The sequence below is a fragment of the Dasypus novemcinctus genome, chromosome 13, assembly GCF_030445035.2.
Source record: "Dasypus novemcinctus isolate mDasNov1 chromosome 13, mDasNov1.1.hap2, whole genome shotgun sequence".
Classification (NCBI taxonomy): domain Eukaryota; kingdom Metazoa; phylum Chordata; class Mammalia; order Cingulata; family Dasypodidae; genus Dasypus; species Dasypus novemcinctus.
The window spans coordinates 86244417-86267155 of NC_080685.1; the positions used below are offsets into that span (position 1 = coordinate 86244417).

The 22739-nt window shown below is 57.3% G+C and overlaps 1 protein-coding gene across 1 annotated transcript; it reads right to left on the reverse strand.

Annotated features, from left to right (window-relative positions):
* Positions 1-4042: 4042 nt before the first annotated feature.
* TNNT2 (troponin T2, cardiac type) lies at positions 4043-22280 on the reverse strand. Its single transcript, XM_058274945.2, has 16 exons — positions 22124-22280; positions 17910-17952; positions 15368-15375; positions 14644-14673; positions 12474-12551; positions 12071-12106; positions 11148-11181; positions 10009-10069; positions 9626-9742; positions 8745-8822; positions 8072-8182; positions 7183-7188; positions 6754-6863; positions 6186-6276; positions 4596-4636; positions 4043-4308 (listed from the first exon to the last, which is right to left on the reverse strand). The coding sequence occupies exons 2-16, from the start codon at positions 17945-17947 to the stop codon at positions 4263-4265; spliced, it is 885 nt and encodes a 294-aa protein (XP_058130928.1). The 5' UTR covers positions 17948-17952; positions 22124-22280; the 3' UTR covers positions 4043-4262.
* Between the last annotated feature and the right edge of the window lie 459 nt (positions 22281-22739).

Genomic DNA, 22739 nt, shown 5'->3' on the forward strand with positions numbered 1-22739 from the left:
ATATGGGTGAATGAGACAGGATCATAACCCCATGAACCTCCCAGTCCAGACCAGACAGAGACAAGGAAATCAACAACCACAGCCACGTGGTATGAGTGCTACATTAATCCACTGGAATTTTATCTGAGCCAGGAACGCAGTAAGACCTTACCTTCATGATCCCAGACTTCCCGGTGCATGATCAAAACTGTAACAGACAGACTTGAACAATATTTCACACAAGTTTCCTATGATAAGGATTTATGCACATATACTTAGCATTATATAGTCAAAAAATTATTCAAAATACTGGTCAGCTAAAATACAGGGGCAATTTCTTTAAAATATGCTTTTCTTTGTTTCTATCAGATATCTAATTTCATTTGGTAGAAAGTGTACCATGCTAAAAACCAACAACCACCACCAAAATAATCATTCTCCTGCCCTGTATGACCTTGGATGAGTCACCTAACTTCTCTGAGCCTCAGTTTCCTGTGTTTCCATGAGGTTATTTATGTAGGACCTAACTTTGCATGGTACCATAATTAGAGAGCACATGTAAATTGCATGGCACAGGGCCTGGCACTTAACAGGTGCCCGGTATGTGGAGGGTGATACCATTTATGATATCATGATGTATCTGGGGTATGCATCATGTCCAGTCTCTCCCTGCAGAGTCCACTGCACCACAGCCACATAGGAGGGAGGGAGGTGGGGGCTGGAGAGGCCTCCGAGTCAGGTTCAGAGGGAAGAACTCTGCCGGAGTGCCCATCGCCCCTGAGCAAAACCTTCCCCTCACTAACCTGCATTCCTAGTCGTTGTCTCCTTACGGGAATTGGCGGGGTGTGGGTGGGTGGGGAGAAGTAAGAGGTGAGGCTCCTGGTCCTAAGCAGGTCATCCTGGCCGGCTCTTCTGCCAGACCAGCACAAATCCAGCCCAGTGCCCGCCTGGGAATGGCGCCATCCCTCCCGAACCACCCACCGCTTTCCTCAAGAGCGCCCCGGCCCCCACCCCAGCCTCCCTGAGATCCGCATTGCCCAGCCTGGCTCTACGGGGATTAGGGCAGGTGGAAGGTGCGGCCAGGGTGGCCCCGGCGCAGGGCAGGGCTGTGGGGCGGGGCTGCCCCCGGGGCCTGGGTGCTTTGCCACCCGTGTGGAAACAGTTTTCTCCTGAGTCTTCAGTTGAGAACAATTTAAATTCCTGCAGATGTTGGGGTGGGGGCTGAGAACCAGGGATGACTGAGTGGGTGGGGCCGAGGCCGCAGTCACAGTGGCAGAGAGGAGGCTGGGATGGGCACCTGGGCCTGGTTTCTGTGACTCACGAGGCCAGGGTGAGTGGGCCTTGAGCGTGGGCTTCCTGAGGCGGCACAAAGGACCTTGCCCAAGGAAGCCACGGGCATCAGGAGGGGGCCCGAAGACTCCTGGGAGAAACAGGGCCTTGAGCTGGGCCCTGCGGAATGGAGACAAGTCCTACAGGCAGACAGGGAAGGCAGCCACTGCAGAAGGGGGAGCACGGAGCATCTTGAAAAACGAAAAACAAGCCCAGCTGGGATTATTAATAGGGTTATTGATAATCTTATTATTAAGATGGGAGGTAGCTTGCCGAGGTCCCTGAGGCATCCCACCGCCTCCAGAGTCAGCTGGTCAGCCTGCTCTGCCCTTCTGGGGCTCGCTCGCTCTCTCCAGGAGTCCAGGGGTGGACTGACTAGGCAGTGACGGTGCTTCCATGAGCCACCAGGTCCCCAGAGCCAGCCCCGGACATGGGAACAGGCTGGGATAAGCCCCAAGGAGGGGGAGGGGCCGTGTTTTTCCACCCTGGGCAAAGCCCCCCTCAGCACCCACCTCTGCTGTCCCTTCCAGGGGCCACTTCCAGTCGTGTACTGCATAGAGCAGATCCTGGGGCTTCCCAGGGGGACGTGATGGCCAGCCTTACCGGCTGACAGGCAAAGAGCAGACAGCCTGCTGGGAGGGGGCTGCTGTTTCCCTGGGTGGGGACCCCTGCCCTGGGGCTCTGTGCCTGGCCCCAGGCCCCACCCAGCCAGCTCACGGGAGGCTCTGGTTCTGCCCAGGTGTTACAGTTTGGGGAGGGTTGAGGTGCTCCTCAATGTTCGAGGGTGGTATGTTCGAGGGTGGTGTGTTGGGAAGAGCCTGGCCCTGAGCCACTAGATCTGGGTTCAAATCCCAGCCCTGCCATTTACTAACTGAACAGCCCTGAGCATGTTGCTTAACCTCTCTGAACCTCAATTTCCCTGTGCGCAATATGGGGGTGCGGCCTGGGCATAGGGGGCGGAAGGCAGCAGGGATCCCCTGTACATAGCCTCCCAGTGCCCGGCAGGCAGCACAGAGTGATGGACACCTGAGGGTGTGCGGTGTCGGAGGAGAAGGGGTGAGTTCACCCCGGTCAGCAGCCCCCCTCGCATTCACACTTGAATCCCTCCGGGCAGGGCCCAAGGGGTCGGCTGGACGTCAGAGGGAAGCCAAGCCCAGAGAGGCAAACGCCCGCCACGCCGCGGTGCCCTCCGCTCCCAACAGGGCCCCGCAGCCCTGGGCCTGCGCCTGCCCCAGACAGCCGTGGGAGGAGAGCGGGCGCCCTCTGCTCCCAGGGTGGGTCCCCGAGGAAGCTCCAGCGCTGCCCCGCCCTTTCCAGAAACCCAGCTGCAGTGTCAGGAGGGGAACGCCTCCTGGGAAGCTGCTCCGCCATCCCTGTCTTAAAGGAGAGACCACGTCGGATAGAGCAGAGCGGTGGACGTCAGGACCCTGTTGGGAGAGAAGCAGCGGGGACAGGCTCCGGGGCTCTGCTTCCATGCCTTCTCCATGGTCCGCGCAGACACGGAGGCCTAGGAGGGGGGCGGAGCTTCCCCTTGTCTGTGCTCCCCAGCCCTCACTGGGCTGAAATCTCCTGCTTGCTTCTCTCTCTCTCCCCCTGGGAGCTCCACGAGGCCAGGGATGTGCCTGTTTACCTCACAGCATTCTCTGTGCAAGCTCAGGACCTAGCATTTGCCTGGTGCTTGGGGGATAATCACTGAATGAATGAATGATTAAGAAATGAGGCTGAGGCACAGGGGTAAACACCTCCCAGTTACCCAAGGACCATGTCCTTTTCTTCTGTGTGCCACAAGCATCTGTCATGATGCTTGGTGCAGGGCAGGTCTGTGCTGTTTCTTTCAGTACAACTTACTGGGTGATTCCAAGAGAGTACGAGGAGGTCTGCCAGTCACAATAGCACTATCTAACAGGGTGGAGGCTCCAGGACAGGAGTTAGAGGAGCACCCCGGGGGCTCTGAGCAGGGAGAGGGGAGCTCGCTCCGCCTGGCAGGTGATGGGAAGGCTTCCCGGGCACAGGTCATCAAGCGCTTTTCAATGGACGCAGGTGGACGCTGGGAGAAGGCCTGAGTGAAGGCACGGGGTAAGGAGCATGTCCTCCCCACGGACTTCCTCTAGGGAGCTGTCGGATTAGGTGTCCGCTTGCCCCACTCTGTTTCTGTGTCTTTCTCTTGACCACAACCAATGCCACCATGCTGGCCTCTTCTGCCCAAGTTGTGGTCCCCGGTTAGTGGTTCAAGCCCTAGAGGACTTGCAGATCATGAGAGAGAGGAAAACAGGAGAGCCCAGGCTAGCCCACGCCTCCCTGCGGCTCAGACCTGAAAAGCTGCCCTCCTTCCTTCCTCCAGGCCTCGCTGCCCCTGATTCCTAGTGACTGTCCTGGAAGATAAAGAAAGCAGGGCGGACGCAGAGAGGCCCCCTGGGTCCCCAGCGAGCGACTCACACAGGACGGCTCCGTCCGCTTTGGCCCCCTGCACGGCTCTGGGTGACTCAACAGCTGCAGGCACCAGCCCTTGCAGCTGCTTGCGCAGCCTCCTCGGCTCTGAGAAAGTGGCTCTTCCCTGGGCCCCCGCCCTCTCCTGCCTGGAGGCCCCGGCCTCCTCCGGGGGTGCCGGGGCAGGAGGGAGGACCAGAGGCGAGAGCCAGGCCTGGTTGAGGCTCTCGTGTCAGCCCTGACTCCCTGGGGCCTGGCCTCTCCCCTCAGGCTCTCTTCCTCGGAAGGGGAAGTGACAGAAAGGCCATTTGGTGTGCAGTGGCCTTTTATTATTGGCGTGGGTGGGGGCGTGTGGGGGCCAGGCGTGAGCGTGGCGGCGACCTGCTGGGCTGGCTTCCGGTTTCCGGACAGGAGTCCACCTCGTGTCCTGGGGGGTGGGGGTGGCCAGAAGCCAGGGGCGTGCAGAGGCGGGGACACAGTGAGGAGCAGCTCTTCGGGGGGAGCTGGCCCGGGGACGGCCGCCTCCTCTACTTCCAGCGCCCAGTGACCTTGGCCTTCCCACGCGTCTTGGAGCTGCAGGGACATGAGGCCCAGTCAGACAGGGTGCAGGGCAGGGGGGCAGGGCTCTGGGGGCGGGCTGGGGTGGGGGCTGTTCAGGGTTGAGAGGAGCAGGAGAGAGCAGCAGCCTGCGGCGGGAGCCGGCCCTCTCTGGTCCCACTGGTGAGCAATGGCCAAGGGGGAGAAAAGAGGGAGCACCCTGGAGGCTGCTGAGGAGGAAGGGATGGGAGCGTGGAGCCCACGAGGAAGGGAGGCAAGAGGAGGCGGGGGTGGGCAGGGAAGAGGTGGGTCTCGACACCTACACTTTCTGATTGTCATTGATCCTGTTCCGGAGGACATTGATCTGCAAAAATGGGAAAGACAAAGAGCAAGATTGGAGTTCGCTCAGTTCAGGGTCCCAGGTAGCCTGGAGGTGGGGGTGACGGGGCGTAGCCGAGCAGCAGAGGAGGAGGAGGATGCAGGAGCGAGAGCAGGGCTCTAATGTCATAAGGTGGAAGAGTCAGTGGTCAAGAGGTCCCCGGAGCAGAAGCCAAGGGGAGGCTTCCTGGCTGCCTCACGGCCTCTCACTGTGGGGGGCCCCAGAGCCACTGCAGGCTCAGGATGAGGGCTCCATAGGGAGGACTTCCTGGGAGCTGGGAACCTGAAGGCTGGGCAGCTGCAAGGCGCCCAGAGCCCAGAATGCCTCCCCAGCATCTCCATCTTCAGCCCCTCTCTTTGGCACTCCCGCCCAGCTGTCCACTTCATCCCTGAAGCTTCACCCCCCAAGGTGCTGCAGCCCCACTGCACCCCATGGGTACAGCGCGGCACTGCATCTCAGCCAGGTCAGCGGCCCCTAGGCCAAGTGCAGGGACACGTGGGGCCAGAGGAATCAGAGGAAAGGTGAACGGCACGAAGCCTAGAAAGACCTTAACAGGGGCTCACAGCTGCCGAGCAGCTGCCGGTGCCAGGCCCTGCCCTAAGCACTTTCCCAAATTTTAACCCACAGGGCTGCTCTGAGGGTTTAAGAAGTTATTCCAAGCAAAGTAGATCAGAACAGGGGCCGGAACCTGCGGGCTAGTGGCTTTAGTATTGCCTCTGTAATCTTCACAATGACCCTGTGAGGGAGAGCTTAGCGTTATCCTTGTTGTCTAGGGGAGGAAATGGAGGCACAGAAAAGAAACTTGCCCAAAGCCATCGGCTAGTAAGTGGCAGGGCCAGAAACCTAGCCCAGGCAGTGGCTGCAGGGTCAGTGCTCTTTATCACCGTGCAGTACTGCCTCTCTCAGCAGGGTGGGGGTGCTGGCAGCCCGGAGCTGTGGGGGCCTGAGCTGTGCTCAGGGGAGGATGGCAAGGTGGATCCTCGAGGGGAGGGAAGGCCTGCCCCTCCTGCAGATGGGCCCAAAGGCCCTGGCCAGGCTTCCGGGGCTGAGCGCAGGTCCACACCTGTGGTGGCTGCGCCTGCCTGGCTTCTGTGAGCCCGGAACCCCAAAGAGTGCTCCTGGGACCCTGCAAGGCTGTGGGCTTGAGGCTCAGCCCGACTGTGCCCACACCGGGGCCTCGGCACATGGGCCGGGAGGCCAGGGGCTGCGCCTCTGGTGGGTGCCCGGCTCGGTGCACCCTGGCCCTCGGCCCTCGCAGGGCGTCTGAGCTGCTGCCTGGAGGTCTTTGGGTTTGCATGCCTGGGAGGCAGGGAGAGCCCTGGGGTGGACCCCAGGGAAGTGTCTCTGCTCAGCTCCAGCAAACTCTCAGACACCTCGAGCAAGCAATGATCTCATGGTGCACCCTGAACACTGCTGGGGACTTGAGGAGGACCAGGACAGGGCCTGGCTGGCGGCTGTCACGGGGGACCCATTCAAACCAGGAGGAAGCAGAAAGCAGGGCTGGGGAGGGCGAGGAGGCGTGGTGCGGGCTCACTTCGTATTTCTGCTGCTTGAACTTCTCCTGCAGGTCGAACTTCTCCCCCTCCAGGTTGTAGATGCTCTGCCACAGTTCCTTGGCCTTCTCCCTACGCAGCCAGGGGTGGGGATGGGGAGGGAGGAGGATAAGGAAGGAACCGCCTCTTCCTCCGGGATCTGACAAGCCCCCAGGGACCCTGCCCTCCTTCCCACCTCCAGGTCTGCCCAGGTGCCCCCCGCCCACCCTAGGAGCCCGGCCCAGCCTGGGATCAGGATGGCAGTGCCCGACAATTAGGAACAGACACCAAGGCAAAGTTCTGGGGAAGGAGTAGAGGGGGAGAATCCCGGGAGGCTCCACCGTGCAGGTGGGAGCACTGAGGCTCAGAGCAGGGAGGGTCTTCCAGCCCGGAAGCACTGGCCTGACCTGGTCTTGCCCTACTTTGGCCCCAGCCAACGTGCCCGAGCTACAAGTGTGAGGCAGTGGCGCCCCCTGGTGGCCATGCAATGAGAGCATGCCGTCAGCTTCCCTTCCCCTGTCCGCTCCCTGCCCCAGCCCCGTGCCCTGGGAAACACCCCCAGGCCCCCACCTCAGCTGATCTTCATTCAGGTGGTCAATAGCCAACACCTTCCTCCTTTCAGCCAGAATCTTCTTCTTCTTTTCCCGCTCAGTCTGCCTCTTCCCACTCTTCCGCTCCGTCTGGAGGGGGTGTCAACGTGGGAATTAGCTGGATTCCACCTCCCCACCCCAACCCCCAGCCCTCCCCAAACCCAGCAGGGAGTGGGGCAAGGTCTACAGAAGGGCCCGTTTCTTGCCCTCTTCTTCCTGCAGGATCCCACACCAGAAACCCTGGGGGACTGGGCCCCTTGCCCCTTTGCCTCCCCACTCCCCAGATGTCCCAGGCTGCCATCTCCCACCCACCCCATCTCCATGCTCCTCCCCTCCAGCAGCTGCCCTTCCCTCCCGGGGAGCTCCCCAAAACTAAGAGGAGGAAGAGGGTTTGAGGTTTTGTACCCACCTGGGCCTGCAAAGCCAGGAAACCACGAGAGAAAGACCCAGAGAGAAAGACGGAGACCACGACAACACAGAAAGAGGGCAGGCGTGATGGGCAGGCAGAGGCCGAGGGAGACACAAGGAGAAGGAGAAGGTGGTTCAGAGCCCGCCACAGGCAGCCTGGTGTGCTGGACGTCAATCCAGGCGCTAGGAGGGGACCATGGCACCATGCCCAAGGGGGGCTGGTGTGGTCACCATGGGGGCAGAGGCCAGCGGCCGGCCTGGTTCTGAGCTGGGGACCTTGGAGATCTAAGAAAATGTTCCAAAGCCTCCATTCCATAGAGAGAATCAATTTCACATACCCCCTCCTCCCTTGAGAGGATCTGGTAGGAGCAGGGCACAAAAATTAGGGACCGAGAGCAAGTTCCCAGGTGTAACCGCCACCTCACGTGCATGTAGCACTTGGGTGTATTCCACGGCAGCTCACTTGGTCTTCTCAAAGCAGGCAGGGCAGGAACTATTAATCCCATTTTACAGATGAGGAAACTGAGGCTTGGAGCGGTTGTATAAGGCTCCACGGCTGGAGGAGGCAGAGCTGGGTCTCTAACCAGAGCTCTGCCTCTAGGCACAGGACTCTCCCAGCTTCATTCACCCATCCTGGGGGCTGCTGGGCACCGCTGCAGCCAGGGGTGGGGTGGAGCACCAGTGCCCTGGCCTCTGCCTGCAGCCCTTGACCTCAGCAGGCTTTCCTGGGGAAAGGCCGTCAGGCTGGGAGACCGCTCAGGAGGGCCTCCCGCCCACAGCAGCTGGAAGTTCTTCCTGGATCCAACCTAAAGCCCGCCCGCTGCAGTGGACACCTCACTTCTCAGCGATTCAGCAGAACCTCCTGGTGACCACCGCTGCCCCCCGCCTACCTTCTGTATGTACCCTCCAAAGTGCATCATGTTGGACAAAGCCTTCTTCTTGCGGGCCTCTTCCTCGGCCTTCCTCCTGTTCTCCTCCTCCTCTCGCCGGGCCCTCTCTTCCTGTTTTGTGGGAAGGAGCAAGAAGAGAGCAAATTCAGTTTGGGGAGTAAAACCCTGATTCTGGGCCAAAGCTGGCGATCTTTGTGCGGGGGCCTACCCTCCTCTCCCCTGGGCTAGGAGCTTCCCAAGGGCACCTCCAACTCTGAGCCCGGCACACGGGCGTTGCACCTGACATGTTTATTGAATGAATGAGTCAACCATGAGTTCTGGTTCCCACCTGGGAGCTCCCTACAAAGGCCTATTGCTTGGGGAGGGCCCCCAGCAGCAGTGCAGGAAGAGGACCGTAGACCTTCGGTTCCCAGGTAGCTTGTGCCGGAAAGGGGCTGAGGGATGGGTGCCTTTAAGAGACCAAGTTCCTGAGGACCCCCAGACTTCATCTGCCCTGTTCCCTGGTGTATTGCCAGAGGCAGGACACCCCCCAGCGCTGAGGGGGTGCTTGTTGTCTCTCGACTGAATTGATATCTATGGTCAGGGAGGGGGGCTGGGGAGCCACAGGGCCCCCCCCAGGGCTGGCGGGAGCCAGGAGCATGCTGGGGGCTCCCCGGGGCTGGGGCGCACTCACAGCCAGGCGGGTCTGCCGCTCCTTCTCCCGCTCGTTGCGGATGCGCTGCTGCTCGGCCCGCTCAGCTCGCCGTTTCTCCTATAGGGGGAGAGGCACCTGGGGGAGGGGTCATCACCAGAGGTGCAGGGGTCGGCTGGGAAGGGGTGCCGAGGACCCCCAGGGAAGGTGTCCTGCCCACTCCGACGCCTGTGCCCACAGCAGCCGCACGCAGACAGGGCCGCCAGTGTGCAAGAGTGCCCTGGTCAAAAAGGATAGCTAGCACTGCACAGGGCAGCAGGCCCGTGGCACGGTACCCATCGTGGGGGTCGTCCTCGAGGATTTGGAAAAGGTCAGGCAGGCTTCTCCATCTCCTGCAAGCCCGTACCCCTGCCCCCGCCCCAGCCCTGGAGGCTGCTCTGAGACTCACAGTCAAGAGCTGCTCTCTTGACCCAAGACAGCCGAGCTCTCAGCTGCCAGACCACGCAGCACCCCTGTAGAAAGGCGAGTGTGGTGGAGGGGGGAAGAGACGGAAGCTAAAGCAGCTCCGCTGGAGTGAACTGGGGTTCTGTAGCTCACACTCCATCAGTGTACGTAGCTGTGCCCAAGGGAAAGGAGCAGGGGACTGGGATGGGACGACAGCACTGTGATGAGCCATTCCATAGCCAGGACCTTGGCTGGGCCCCGGGGGTCCCGGCGAGGAACCAGTCTCAGCCCCTGCTGTCCAGGAGCTTCCTGTCCGGATGGAAGGGAAGGCGGGGACTCGAGAACCATGTGCGCAAGCGAGGCTCCCAGTGCTCCTGATGGTGGGCTCCACCGGCAGGGGCGGGCACCAGGGTGCCTAAGGAAAGGGGGCAGAGGCAGGGCGCCCCGGGGAGCCAGGTCGTGGGAGACTGGACACCTACGATCCTGTCTTTGAGTGAAACGAGCTCCTCCTCCTCCTTCTTCCTGTTCTCAAAGTGAGCCTCGATCAGTGTCTGCAGCTCGTTCAGGTCCTTCTCCATGCGCTTCCGGTGGATGTCCTGTGGGTGGACCGCAGGGGTCAGAGGCTGCCCCCCCCAAGGCCAGGGGAGAGACATGATGGACAGGCTAGATGGCCCCCTCCTCGATAGCCCCCTCCTCAATCCAAAAGGCCTCTGGCAGGACCTGAGCCTGGGCTACTGTAGTCTGAACCCAGGACCCTGTTTAGGGGTCCCCCACTTTCCCAGCCCACGAGGTCTCTCTTGCTCTCCTGGGGGACCCAGGATGGCCCCAGCCCGGGCCTGCTCTCCCTGCAACCACTGCTCACGTCAAAGTCCACTCTCTCTCCATCGGGGATCTTGGGTGGCACCAAGTTGGGCATGAACGGCCTGTTGGGGAGAGGAATGAGGAGTCAGTGGGCAGCAGCCCCAGGGGCCCCTCTTCCTCAGCCCCCTGCCCCAGCCACCCACAACCAAAGCAATGAGAGTCCTCACACCTGCTCAGCTCCTCGGAAGGCACAGAGCGCGTTCACATAAGCCATTTCATTTTACCTCACAGAATGCACAGAAGGCAGGTGTCAATGAGAAGACGGGCTGAGAGGTGACCTGACTTGCCCAAAGCCACACAAGGGGGAGGCAGAGGGGCCGTGACAAGGTGACAGGTTTGTGCGATTCCAGACTCCTGTGGTTGACTCCCAAGAGCCTCCTCGTGAGCCCAGAGTTCTGTGGTTTGACCTCAGCCCCCACACATCCTGGTTGTGTGACCCCCAGGTGGGTCTCTGGCCCTCAGTTTCCCCAACTGTCCTCAGGCCTGTGCGGGGCTAGAGGGAGGCTGCAATGAGCTCCTGCAGTGTAGAGCAAGTGGACAGGAAAGGGAAAGGTGCCAGGCAACGGCTCCAGTTGGGATGGCCTTTGACCCGGGCATTTCCAAAGGCTGTGACGCGCAGAAGTCTGCGAGTGCACCGAGGTGCTTCTACTGGTGGGATTAGCCAGGCGGGCAGGGAAATGCTCACCCCAGCCCGCCACGTGTGGCGCTCATGTGGGTGGCGCCAAAGTGTCCTGCCCTCCCCACAGCCTGGGACTCTTTGAAACTGCCACACCTGGGCTGCCATAGTTTCATTGCTCGGCTCCCCCAAATTTGCTTCCTTCTTTCCCAAAAATCCCACCTCGTCGCACCATCCTGGGGGGTAGCAAAGTGTGTCTGCCCGTGGCCACCACTATGCGGTGCTTTGTGCAAATTAGAAAAAGGGCCCCTGTGGCCCTGTCTGTGCTGGGGTGTGTGGGTGGTGGTGGAGGGTGGATTTCAGCACCCACGCAAGACCTCCGCAGACAGCCCTGTGCCGGCCCCAGCCTGCGGAGCGGTGCCCGACGGTCTGCTCCAGCCGCACCCCCAGCTGGCGCCCGCGGCCCCACACCGCAGCCGGACCTGCAGCCTCAGGGCTCCACCTCCGCTGTGGCTCAGACTCACCTGGGCTTGGGTTTGGACTCCTCCACCGGGCCATCTGGAGGGGGGAGAAGCCACACGCACGGGGTCAGGAGGCCCCGGTTCCGCCCCCTCTCTGCCCCAGAAGAGCTGGACACGCGTGGGCTCCATTTCCCCATCTGCACAAGGAGTCCCGTCCAGCCCCCGGGCTCCACGGTTTTCCAGGGGCATCAGTAAGAAGGCAGCAGGGGCTGCACAGCACACACTCCATCTCTCATTGCGACTCAGGAGGCGACTAAGTCCTGGCAGGGGCTTCACACACTCAGTGTGGAGCTTCAAAGCCTTCTCGCATTTACTGGTTCTGGGTGAGGCAGCTTTGCTTCTCTCAGACCTCACAATGAGGAGGGTTCCCGTGGAAAGTCCCTGAGGGTCCTGGTGCCAGATTCCCCTCCCAAATCTCTTTGCCTTCCTGGTTGCCCCCTGGACTTCCTGATGGCCACCGGGCAAGGAAACTGACTGGCACAGCTCCAAATCCAACCAGCTGCCCCCACCCCTCGGGAGGTGAGACCACCTGGAGCCCTAGTCATGGCTGCAGCATCACATGGACCCTCTAGCACAGACCTTGGGATTTTGTCCCCCAGGTAGTGCACCCTGCAAGTGACTCAGCCTGAGCTCCATGAGGCTCATGTGTGGAGCATGACTTCTAGGGCCCCTTGCCAGTGCAGACCAGGGCACCGGGCACTGGTCTTCTCTCCCACTGAGCACCATCAAAGCAACTTCTCTTTGGAGCCCAGCATCCAAAGCACGCAGTTGCCACCAAGTCCTGTCCTCTCCTTTCCCAGGATGCCCTCCTCATTTATGCCCAACCCATCTTTCTGGAACAATCCCTGTGGACAGTCTCCCCAAAGGTGCTGTAAGGGTTCCCCTGCCACCCTGAGACCTCTCCCCCAATGGCTGACAGCCTTTACCTTCAGCCTCTTTAGCCTCCTCTTCTTGTCCATCCTCTAAACAAAAAAATGAGAAGTCAATAAAGGCTCTTGTCAAGAGGGCCTAATCACCAAGAACCTTCCCCACAGATGGGTCCTAACCTATGTGCTGGTTTATGGAGTCCAGGAGCATATTTTATTACATACATGTGCCCCGGGCCCAAGACTCTGCCTGACACAAAAGAACTATTTAGTAGAGGTTCATTGATTGAACACTTGGCTGTTGACTCTGAGCCCTGAGGAAGTCATGGCAACAGGAGAAGCAGATCCACAGGTTGAAGATCATGTTCAAGTTGGGTTTCTTACTCCCATAGGAATGGCTTTGGGGGCTCTCACCACCCCCCTTGCCCCATGACAGAGCCCCTCGTACCCTCAAAATCTTTACCTTCTGCCTTGGTCTCCTCAGTCTCATCCTCAGCCTCGGCCTCGCCTTCAGCCTCTTCTGCTGCTGCCTCCTCCTGCTCTGGAAGAGTGAACCAGACATAGTGAGCACCCAGGTCCCCCCTTCTTGTGCTATCGGGCAGAACCCAGACAGAGAACAGACAGGGTGGTGGGGTCAGGATGGGAGTCAATGACCTCCAGGTTCCAGATGACTTTGAGCGTGACTGATGTGCAGGACAGAGGGATGTCCAGTTCTTGGTCTAAACCAGAGGACAGCAAACTACAGCTCAAGGGCCAAATCTGGCCCCCAGCCTGTTTCTGTGAATCAAGTTTTATTGGAACATAGCCACATCCTTTGGTATTGTTGATGGCTGCTTTTAGGCTACAACAGCAGAGTTGAGTAGTTGTGGCAGAGATCAAGTGATCCAGAAAGCCTAAATTTTTTTTTCTCTTTTTACCAAAAAAAAAAAAAAAAAGTTTGGCAACCCATGGTAAACCACTATAGAAGGGCATGATTGGGCTCGTGAAGAGTCCTTTGGTTCTAAACGTCCCTCTCTGGGAGTTTGGGAGTAGGAACTGGGCCTTTTTAGATGTGGAGGTTTCTCAGAGGGCCAGAAGTCTGGGGTAGGAGCAAGTTAGGGTGCAGTGGGTGCTAGGGGCAGCAGCAGAAGAGGGGCAAGCCCAGCAAGGGTCATTGCTCAGAAAGTCTGCCCACTGGTTCTTCCCCTCCGCCCCCAAGTCACCTCCCCATTCCCCAACAGCCTCAGTGGAGAATATGACCCCACCCCATTCCCCAGCTTTCTACCCCAGAAGTTCCACCAAATAGTGTGGCACCACAGTATGTGTCCTGATGTGAGGGGCAAAATTGAGAAAGCTCCTCTCCTGGGCCCAGTGACTTTCTTTGGTCCAAAGAAACCAAACTTGCAAGACTATGGGTGGGGGCATGAGAGGCTCAATGTTTAGATATTTGCCCTATCAGAGAGCTGGCAGGATCCTTCTGTTTTCATTCATTTGCTTGGCAGAATGTGAACCCCACCCCACTCAGAGATTTGGAGTAGACGGAAAGATGAGACAGGATGACGCCAGGCATGGGGTGCTGCCTGGAGGAAGTGCTTGGTAAATGCCTGTTGAATGACTGGCTGACAAGTGGTGACCCCTTGGGGGAGGAACCAGAAAAAGCCTCAGGGTGGAGAGAAAGGCCAACATGCCCCAAGGCCAAATGGGTTCTCTGGAGGAAACACTGGCCTCTGGCCTCTCTGTACTCCTTTCCTAGGTCTTTGTCCTCTCAGGGCCTGGAGATGCCACCTTTTTGATCCCTGCAGGAGCTTTATCTCAAAGAAGACTCTTCCAGAAGGGGTGAGAATAGAGACCTGGCAACAAGGACATGGCCAGCCCTGGGGTCCACTTTCAGGCCATCCTGTTAAAACCTCTGCCTCCATCTGCTATTTCAATTCTCTGTGCCATATACCTCACCCCCAGCCGGTGGTCCCAAAAATCTGCTTAAACTCTCCAATCACAGGGAGTTCATTGCCTCCCACGGCTGCTCACTGCACCTTGTGACATCGCTCTTCCTAAAATTAAACCCAAATCAGTCTCCCTGAAGCGTCACCCCCTGCCCTATCCTAGCCCTGGAGACTGGGCGCGAGTCCAAGCCCCCGTCGCCCTCGGCAGTCGTGCACATCTGAAGGCTGCCATCGCGACCCCGCTGCTCACGCTAGCTATTTCCAGTCCCCCCAGCTGCTCTTCAGGGGCCTTTGCCTGCAGACCCCTCTCCTCCTGGTCACCCTGCCTGGGTGCTGTTCAGTTCACAGGGAGGCTCCAGGCAGGGGTCACCAGTACGCACAGCGGGGGCAGAGTGGAGCCACTCACTCCAGACGTGTTAGTCCTCTTCTGGGGCCTCCTTTGGCACCAGCTGGGAGATAAGCCAGTCTCGGCCTTTCCACCACCCAGCCCAGGGGGAAATCAGGGGCGAGGAAAGGGGCACTGGTGGCCCCGAAGGAGAGAGCCGATAAAAAGCCCAGCCCTGGGGGCCCGGCCACCATCTGAACGTGGGGAGGAAATGATTGATGGGCTCCATGCTGGCCCCCTCCCCCAGAACAGGGCCCCCCCAACCAGCACACTGGCTCTCAGACAGCAGGGAGTGGAAAGCACAAGAAAAATAAAAGCTGTACTACCGTCTTCATCCTCTCTCCAGTCTTCCTCTTCTGAGGTTCAGGGAGTGGCAGCAGCAAAGGGGAGAAGCAAGACAGGTTAGTCTGGGAGCAGAAAGACCAGGTAATGAGCAGTGGGACAGCACAACGGTTTTAAAGAGCATGGGCTTTGGAGTTAGGCATGGCTTTCATTTCCCGATCCACCGCTTTCTTGCAATGTGGGCAACTCACTTCCCTCAGCAACGTCCCTGAGCTTCAGGTACCTCACTGGAAAAATGGAAATTATTAAGCTCACTCCTCCCTGGTTGCAGGGATTGAATGGTCCAGCATGCCGAGAGCACCTAGCACGAGCCTGGCCTGGGGACGCATTCGCTGGTGGGAACTGGCAGCTGCTGTCCCTGCCTGTGGACCTCAGAGCCTCAGCTTCCCCCTCAGTGAAAGGCCCCGGAAGAGCAGAGAGCGGCAGCAATAGGCTCCCAACAAAGTTCTCCCACGCTGCTGCCTTGATGAGCCTCTCCGATATCCCACAAGTCACCCTTCTGAAAGGACTGCTTGAGAGCCTGGTGCCAGGACGCATGCCAGGAAGGAAGTCATCCCATCTAAGGAAGACACAGTACCATCGTGCTAGGAAACAGACTGCACTGTTCTGTTGTAGATGCAACTACCTGCCCAAAGAAAGGGAGGACAGAGATTTTTCATACTTCCTGGCTTTGTCCATCCTGTAGGCAGATTGGGCATCCATCTAGACCCTGTTCTCTCTTGGCCATTTATACCCAAATCTACAGCCGTGTGGGAGAAGGTGTAGACGATTAATTGCAAGGAAGGCAGATGCTACCCCTGCAGAAGAGAATTATTTTGTTAATCCACAGCCAAATCCTACTATGTGTAGCAGACAGCTGGGTCTCCAATCCCGAGGTCTGGGTCTCAAATCCCACCACCCAACACCTGCCATAACAAGCGGCAAGTCTCCTGAAGCAAAGGAAAGCCCACAGGATCAAACATCTGTGCAGGGAGCCCAGCAGCAGGTGGAGTCAACTTGATATTTTATTCAAAAAGATAAATTTCAAACTGCTTTTGGAAGTGTTTGGTGTCCAGCGTGACTCCTGCAGCGCCTTTCAGTTTCCCTGCGGCCACTCTTGGGTTGGCCATCCCCGGGACAGCCCTAACTATGCAGAGGCGCCTCGTTTTCCTGAAAAGGCGCAGAGGGCAGTGGAGGGGCCGGCGTCCAGCCCTCTGCTCTGCCCCTGGGCCTTTGGGGAGACCCTCCTTCTAATGTCCACGTGCCACCTGCTGGAGTGAGAGTTTTCAGAATTTGCCAAGCCACTAGGGGTAGGATCCAGTCTTTGGGGGGCGGAAGCCTGAGAAGCCTGAAGGCCGTGCTGGCCTTATGGGCTGGGCGAGGCCATTTAAGCCCTTCCATGTTTCACACACTCAGAAGGAAGAAAAGCTTAGCGTGTTCCTTCAGGGAGCCACGGGACGCAGGGCAAGACGATAATAATAGTAACAATTAATAATAGAATGAGCTCTTCATGCCTGTTTGAAATGTTTCAGATAGCTAAGCACTTTCATATCCTATTTATAATCTCATTAAAAAAACAATTGAAGGTTTTTAGGCGTGATGCTGGTAACACGGTTGTTTGGTTACATAGTGCTTATCTTTTAGAGCAGGGGTTCCTAAGATTTTTTGTTCCACAGACCCCTTTGCCAGTCAGGTGAAAACCATGGCCCCCTTACTAAGTCCACACTGCACTGCGTACTACTTAATAAATTTACCACACCCACACCCACATGTCCCCACAAGAATAACGTTTTTTTGAATTTCAATTCAAGCTCACAGACCCCTGGTTAAGAACCCCTGTTTTAGAGCTACACACTGAAATAGTTAAGCATGAGATTATTATATGATATCTGGGAATTATTTTGAAAGTCAGCTCCAAAATCACTGGGGGTAAATAGAGCAGAAGTTGATGATTGTTGACGCTGGGTGATGGGTCCATGGGGGTTCATTATTCTATTCTTACGACTTATATGCATTTAATACTTTCCAGGATAAAACGAAGCTAGAGAAAGAGCAAAATCATTGGAAAGAGTGGTGATTCTGTTTGAGCCAAACGGCAGGCAGAGGAGTCAGGTGTGAACGTGTTGCCTCAAGTCCTGAGCGTCCAAGGTCCTGGCTGAATTCCACCTGGGGTGGTACTTGTTGGGGGATCTTTTCTGTTGCAGGGGAGAGGCAGAGGCAGGCACGCCTGCCCGAGGTACATACCTTCCATGGCTGCTTCCGCTCAAAAGAGAAGGCCACGCAGCTCAAGGGGAGACAAGAACAGGCGGGTCAGGTGCAAACACACTGTCCCGATCCACACGAGTACACAGGTGTGCGCTTACCTTCCTGCTCCCTGATGGAAAAGAAGCCGCTGTCAATGGCATATACACACGCGTGTTCACACGCGCACACGTGCACACTGGCCTCTCCCCACAGATTATCCCATTTTTTATTTCCCTCACTACTTAATGGAGTTCCCACTGCTCTGCCCACCTGCAAGGGCACCTGCTAACCTGGCCCACCCTTCTCGTCCATGAGCCCCAGCAAGCCTCTGCTTCAGCCAGGTGGGGTCTTCAGAGTCACTTACTGTTCTCCTGTCACCTCTGAGCCCTCCCCCAGGCCCTCCTCTCTTTTCTCTCTCTCGCAATCCTACACAGGCAAGATCTGCCTTCTCCACTCATCTTCCCCTGCTTCGTTCCCCACACCTCCCTGCCCCTGCGCTCCTGCACTTCTCCCAGCCCGCCCTCTGCACCGGCCTTCCTTATTCTCTCAGGCCTGTTGCATCCTAACGTCCCAATAGGAACGTAAGTTCCCAAAGGCTGTGGCTGCACCTCTGTCAGCTGCCTGGTGATTCCCTGACAGTGGGGTAGTTTGATTCCCCGGCCTCTCTCCAGGATGGGGCGGGGCACAGTCAGGAGAGCGAGGCTTTCAAGGGGGGTGATAACAGAGTCCCAGTGGGGCTTTACGGGGCATGACCAGCTCTGTGGCCTCAGGAGAGTCACTGAACTTCTCTGGACATGGTTCAGGGACCCAAGCTCTCGGCTCCTCCTTTAGTGGCCAGTCTCCTAAGGAGGGAGGCCCCTGTGGACCCTGGGCCTCAGCCTCTTTGCCCAAGGCCCCCGGCCCGTGGTCTGCCTGGGTCAGCAGCCCGGTGGCCCAGGGTGGAAATGAAGGGGACGTGCCTCTCCTCAAAGTCCCCAAAACGGCAGGGCCACCCAACCCGGGACACCAGGACACTCCAGATACTCACTCCTCGTACTCTTCCACTGCGTCCTCTGTGTCCGACATGGTCCCTGAAAGAGGAAGACATCAGCGTGGGCAGACGGGGAAGACATCGCTTCCTGAGCTCTGTGAGAAGAGCTCCGGCCGGGCGCAGAGCGGGGCGGGGAGGCCTGGCTGAGCGCCGAGCCGGGCCGAGGCTCATCTCATTCCTAATGCCTCAACAGGCAAGCTGTCCGGATCTTCAGTAATGGGTTCAAAACATCGTACCTCTCAAGATAATGCTTCTCAACTTTTCCAGTCCCAGAAGCCTTGAGGGGAGCAAAGCCTGTACCTCCTTCCCCATTCCCACCCGGTCCCTCCGCCACGTGGTCTGTTCATTACTACAAAAAGTGAGTGGTCCAGCAAGCCGTGGCACGTGCATGCTGTGAACTACTACTCAGCGATTAAAAGGACCCCAGGGTTGATCGGCAGAGCCATGTGGGTGAATCTCCAGGAAATTTTGCTAAGCAGAAAAGGCCAATCCCAAAGGGTCACATGCCATGGGATTCCCTTTACAGAGCATACATGAATTGGCAAAAGGAACAGAAATGGAAAACAGATTAGTGGTCGTCTTGGGTCGAGGATGGGGTGTGTGGGGGGGGAAGGTGGGAGTGAGGGGGTGTGGTAATAAAAGGACAAGAGGGTCCTTGTGGTTTGGGAACCCTTCTGCATTTTAACTGTGATGATGCATGTGGGAACCTGCACAGGGTAAAGTTGTCCAGAATGTCACACACTCAGAGAGCACAAGTAAAACTGGGGAAGTTTGAATAAGATCATAGATTATATCCATGTCCATATCCTGATTGGGACGTAGTCCTATAATTTTGTAAAATGTTGTCATTGGGGGAAATTGGGCGAGGTGTACGAGGGATCCGTATTATTTCTTACAACAGCATGTGAATCTAAAATTATCTTAATACAAATTTCAATTTAAAAAACTTTCCCTTGGGCAACTCGTTTTGAGCTACTCCCCTCCCTGCAATAGGAATAGACAATCTACATTCAAATCTTCCTCCCTGAACTTGCAGAGTGTGTTCAGATAAACCTTTCTAAGATCCTCGGGCTTTACTTCCTCCTCTGTTATATGGAGATAAGTATGCTCATCCTGCTACTCAGGGGTCTTTATGAAGACCAAATGGACATAAATGAGTTTTTGAAAAGTGGAAGCCATTAGGAACTTTTCCAAAAAGTCAGGTCTCACAGTGTAAATGTAATTATAGGAAAAAGCTAAAGGAAGAAATGGAAATAGCCACACGTGGGTGGGAGGCCAATCACATTTTGAATGCTGGCTCCTTCACGTGTTCCCTTTTGACCTTGGAAAGGTCGCTTGACCTCCCTATACCTCAGTCCCTCAGGTAGATATTTTGCTCTTCTGGAATGTGTTTGGGGCTTAGAGCTGGTGTAAAGTGCCAGGCACAGAGAAGGGCCTCCTCGGCCATGACCATGACAGCTCCAGGTGCACTTTTCCCCTAGTTGAGAGGTGATGGGTGCCCCTGGACTTTGGAGTTATGCGACATGACGGCTCTGCAACCTGCACGATGTTGTCAGGAGACAAGTGCCGAGGTGACGTGAGGGTGGGGCTAAACCGGGGAAAGAGTAGAGTCAGAATGATGGAGAAGCCCCCTTCAGGGAGCTTTCTCCTTTGCCCCCTGCCTCCTGCCCCCCACCCCAGCACTGCAGCCACCTACTTCTGACCCCGGCTGCAGGCTCAGGACAGCGGCACAATAGGCATCACTGCCCACTCCTCCCCCACTTCTCCCTGGTGGGCACATCCCATCGCAGCGGCTGAGACCAGCCCCTGGCCACCTGTCTGGCCACCTGACGAGTGGAGGGTGATGTCGCCACAGGCAGCCTCTTTGAGGCTGAGGGTTCCTGCAGGACAGCTGCACTCTGGGTGGAACCCTCCTCAGACCTGGCCGGCGGCCAGCACAGGCTTGGAAAATGGCTGCCCTTTTATGCACCTGCTCGGACTTAGTCCAGTCCTGCTGGTTTCCGGGCAAGCATGGCTACCGCTGGGCCAGCCTCTCTCCTGCACCCTCTGCTGGTGGGTGGGGTGAGAGAACCCCTGTTTCCATGGTGCCCTGAGCAGGTGGAGTCAGTTTTCAGCCCCTGGGCTGGTGAGACGAGGCGATGTCACAGGCATAAGGTATCAAGTTGGGGGCTAGGGGGTCACATCTTTGCTGAAGACTCTCTAACACCAGAGGGCACCATCATAGGTCCTTAGGATGAGAATGGTCAAAAAGAACGCCCCCTGCCCCCACGATGGGTGGGAAACCATGGGGCAGTGAGGATTGTCCTGAACCTCAGGGAAACATCCAGAATAAGTGGTCTGAGAACTTGGGGAGCTACTGCCTGAGCCCTGGGAGCAGCCTCTCACCTTAGGGAGGAGGGAGAGTTTTCTCAGAGGGGTTGGGGTGGCCTGCTGGGGGTGAGGGGTCTGAGCTTCCTCTCTCCTCTCCTGCTCTGTCCTCCCATGAGCTCAGAACCACTAGGAGGGGGCTGGGGCTCCGGGGAGATAAAGTCAGCTTGGACTTCTCTCCCTGCTTTTGAGCATCACCCACTCCTAAAATAGCATGCAGACCGGAGAGGAGTGGGGCATGGCTTTCAGCTGAGAGGACGCAGCCAAGCCAGTCGCCCAAAGGCAGGACCCAATGAAGGGGAAAGGGAGTAGGCTGGAGTGGGGTCTCCAGGGCAGATGACAGTCAAGAACTTGGCAGGACAAAGTCGCCTGATCCTCACACCCAAACCTCCAGCTGCCTCCGCAGGCCGCTTTTTAGCCTAACTTGCTCACAGCCAAGAGATCAGGGTCACCTTTCCTGGTCCATAGAGAGCAGAAAATACTGACCTTGGGGTCAAGAGACCTGGGATTAACTCAACTTTTTCTGTGACCTTAGTAAGTTACTTAACCTCTATGGGCCTCACTTAACCTGAATAAATGATCTTCAAGTTCTAGACCCTTGGAAACAGTCTCCAGTTTCTGAGGAACCCAGGCCCATCCCTCTACATTCAGCTGGAATCTTCCTAAGCCTGCAGCTGTTAGCCCAAGAGGAGAGCTGGGAGAGAGGGAATGGGGCGGGAAGAGAGGGGGCAGCTGGCAATAGGATCTTCTCAGATTCCTCCTGTGCCCGCAGAGAGGGAGGACCTGCCCTATTGGACATGGGTCAGAGGAGGAATTCGGGAGGTCTGGTGGCTTCCCAGCTGCACTAGGCCGGGGGATGTGCTTTGAAATTCTTTACACTCCAGGCAACCCTCTCTCCAAATACTTCCTCAGCCTGCCCAGAAGAGGCTGAAAGACCAAGAAAATCTTTATCTCTGCCACTCCCAGGTGCAGAGCAAGGTGTGTCCCTCTGGGGTGCGTTGGGGTGGGGTGGGGCAAGAGTCACACTTGCAGGGAACCCAGGGGGCTAGGTTCACGGTTAACCCTTTAATTCCAATAAGCTGGGCTTGAACCCAATGAAGGCATCTACCAGTGGGCTCTTTCCCTTCCCTCCAAGTGCTGCTAAGCCCTGGGGAAGGGAAATGTGCTGGGTCAGGGATGTCCAAGGAAGTTCACATGTCACCTTGGAGATGCACCCCAATGGTCCTTGCCTGCCTCTGGACATTTGGTCTTTCTCAGTGTTCCCAGGACAATTTCTGGAGATGAGAATTTGACCATAAGAACTGATCTGACTGATTTGACCCCAAGCCTTTTTCTGCTCTCGGGGGCTCAAAAGGACCTGTCTGAAAAGGTTCAGGTGGCCCTTGGCCTGGAAGCAAAAAGACGGACTTCTCTGGGGAAGAGCTGATGGTCAGAGCTTCATAATATTTAGAGCAGGTAGAGGTCTAGTGCTTATCTAGTCCATTCTACAGATGAGGACATTGAGGTCCAGGGAAGGAATGTAGTTGTCCGAGATTATATGACCTCTTTAGTGGCAGATCCAGACTCAACCCCAAGTCTCCAATTTCTAACACAGGGTTCTTCCCACTCTACTTCCCTAGCCTTGGAGTCCCTTCCCTGCATCACCCTCTGTGAAGTGTGGCCTGTGTTTCTCACCAAAATGCCATGGCCTCCTCTCGAAGGAAACGTGGACCTCTCTCAATCCTGACATTCACTCAGTGTGGACACAGACAGACTGGGAAAGAGTGCCAGACACCAGGACCCTCACACTGCCCCCTTTACTCTTCAGCTCTCCCCAACCCCACGGCCGCATGTTCGAGACTCACCTCAGCACAGGAGCTGCCGAAAGGTCCTGGAGGAATCTGCTCAGCCTGGGCAGGGACTGGGCGAGGGCAGGGGATGGAGAGGGCTTTAAGCAGGCGTGCGGGCTGGAGCCTCGTGAGCTGAGCCCTGTGGGGGGAAGAATGCGCAGCAGGAGACACAAAGGGGAGGCGGGTGGCGGCGGGGAGTGGGGGGTGTTGGCTGCTATTTTGGCAGGTGCCAGGGACAGGGCCAAAGGAGCATGTACCCCATGCCATATAAGCCCATGTGGTAGTCCAGTTGCTCAGATAAGCTATTTAAAACCAGAAGAGATATGCAGGGGACAGGGGAGGGAGCAGGCATGTAACACAAACCAGCTGTCCCTCTTGAGAATCCCGATAAAGCAGGTGCCAGCGACCCAGGCCCAGGAGGACAGACAGGGAGCAGGGCTGGGAGGCAGAAGGCAACCCCCAAGACTCTTCAAGAATCCCTGGGCCAGGTGCCCAGTGGGCAGAGGAAAGGCTTATCTTAAACGATGCTGTTGAGACAGCTGTGGTCCAGGCTTCAGGTTCCCCCAGCTTTGCCTCTGCTGGACTGAGCGGACTTGAGCAGGTTTCCAGGCTTTGTGAGCCTCAGTTGTAG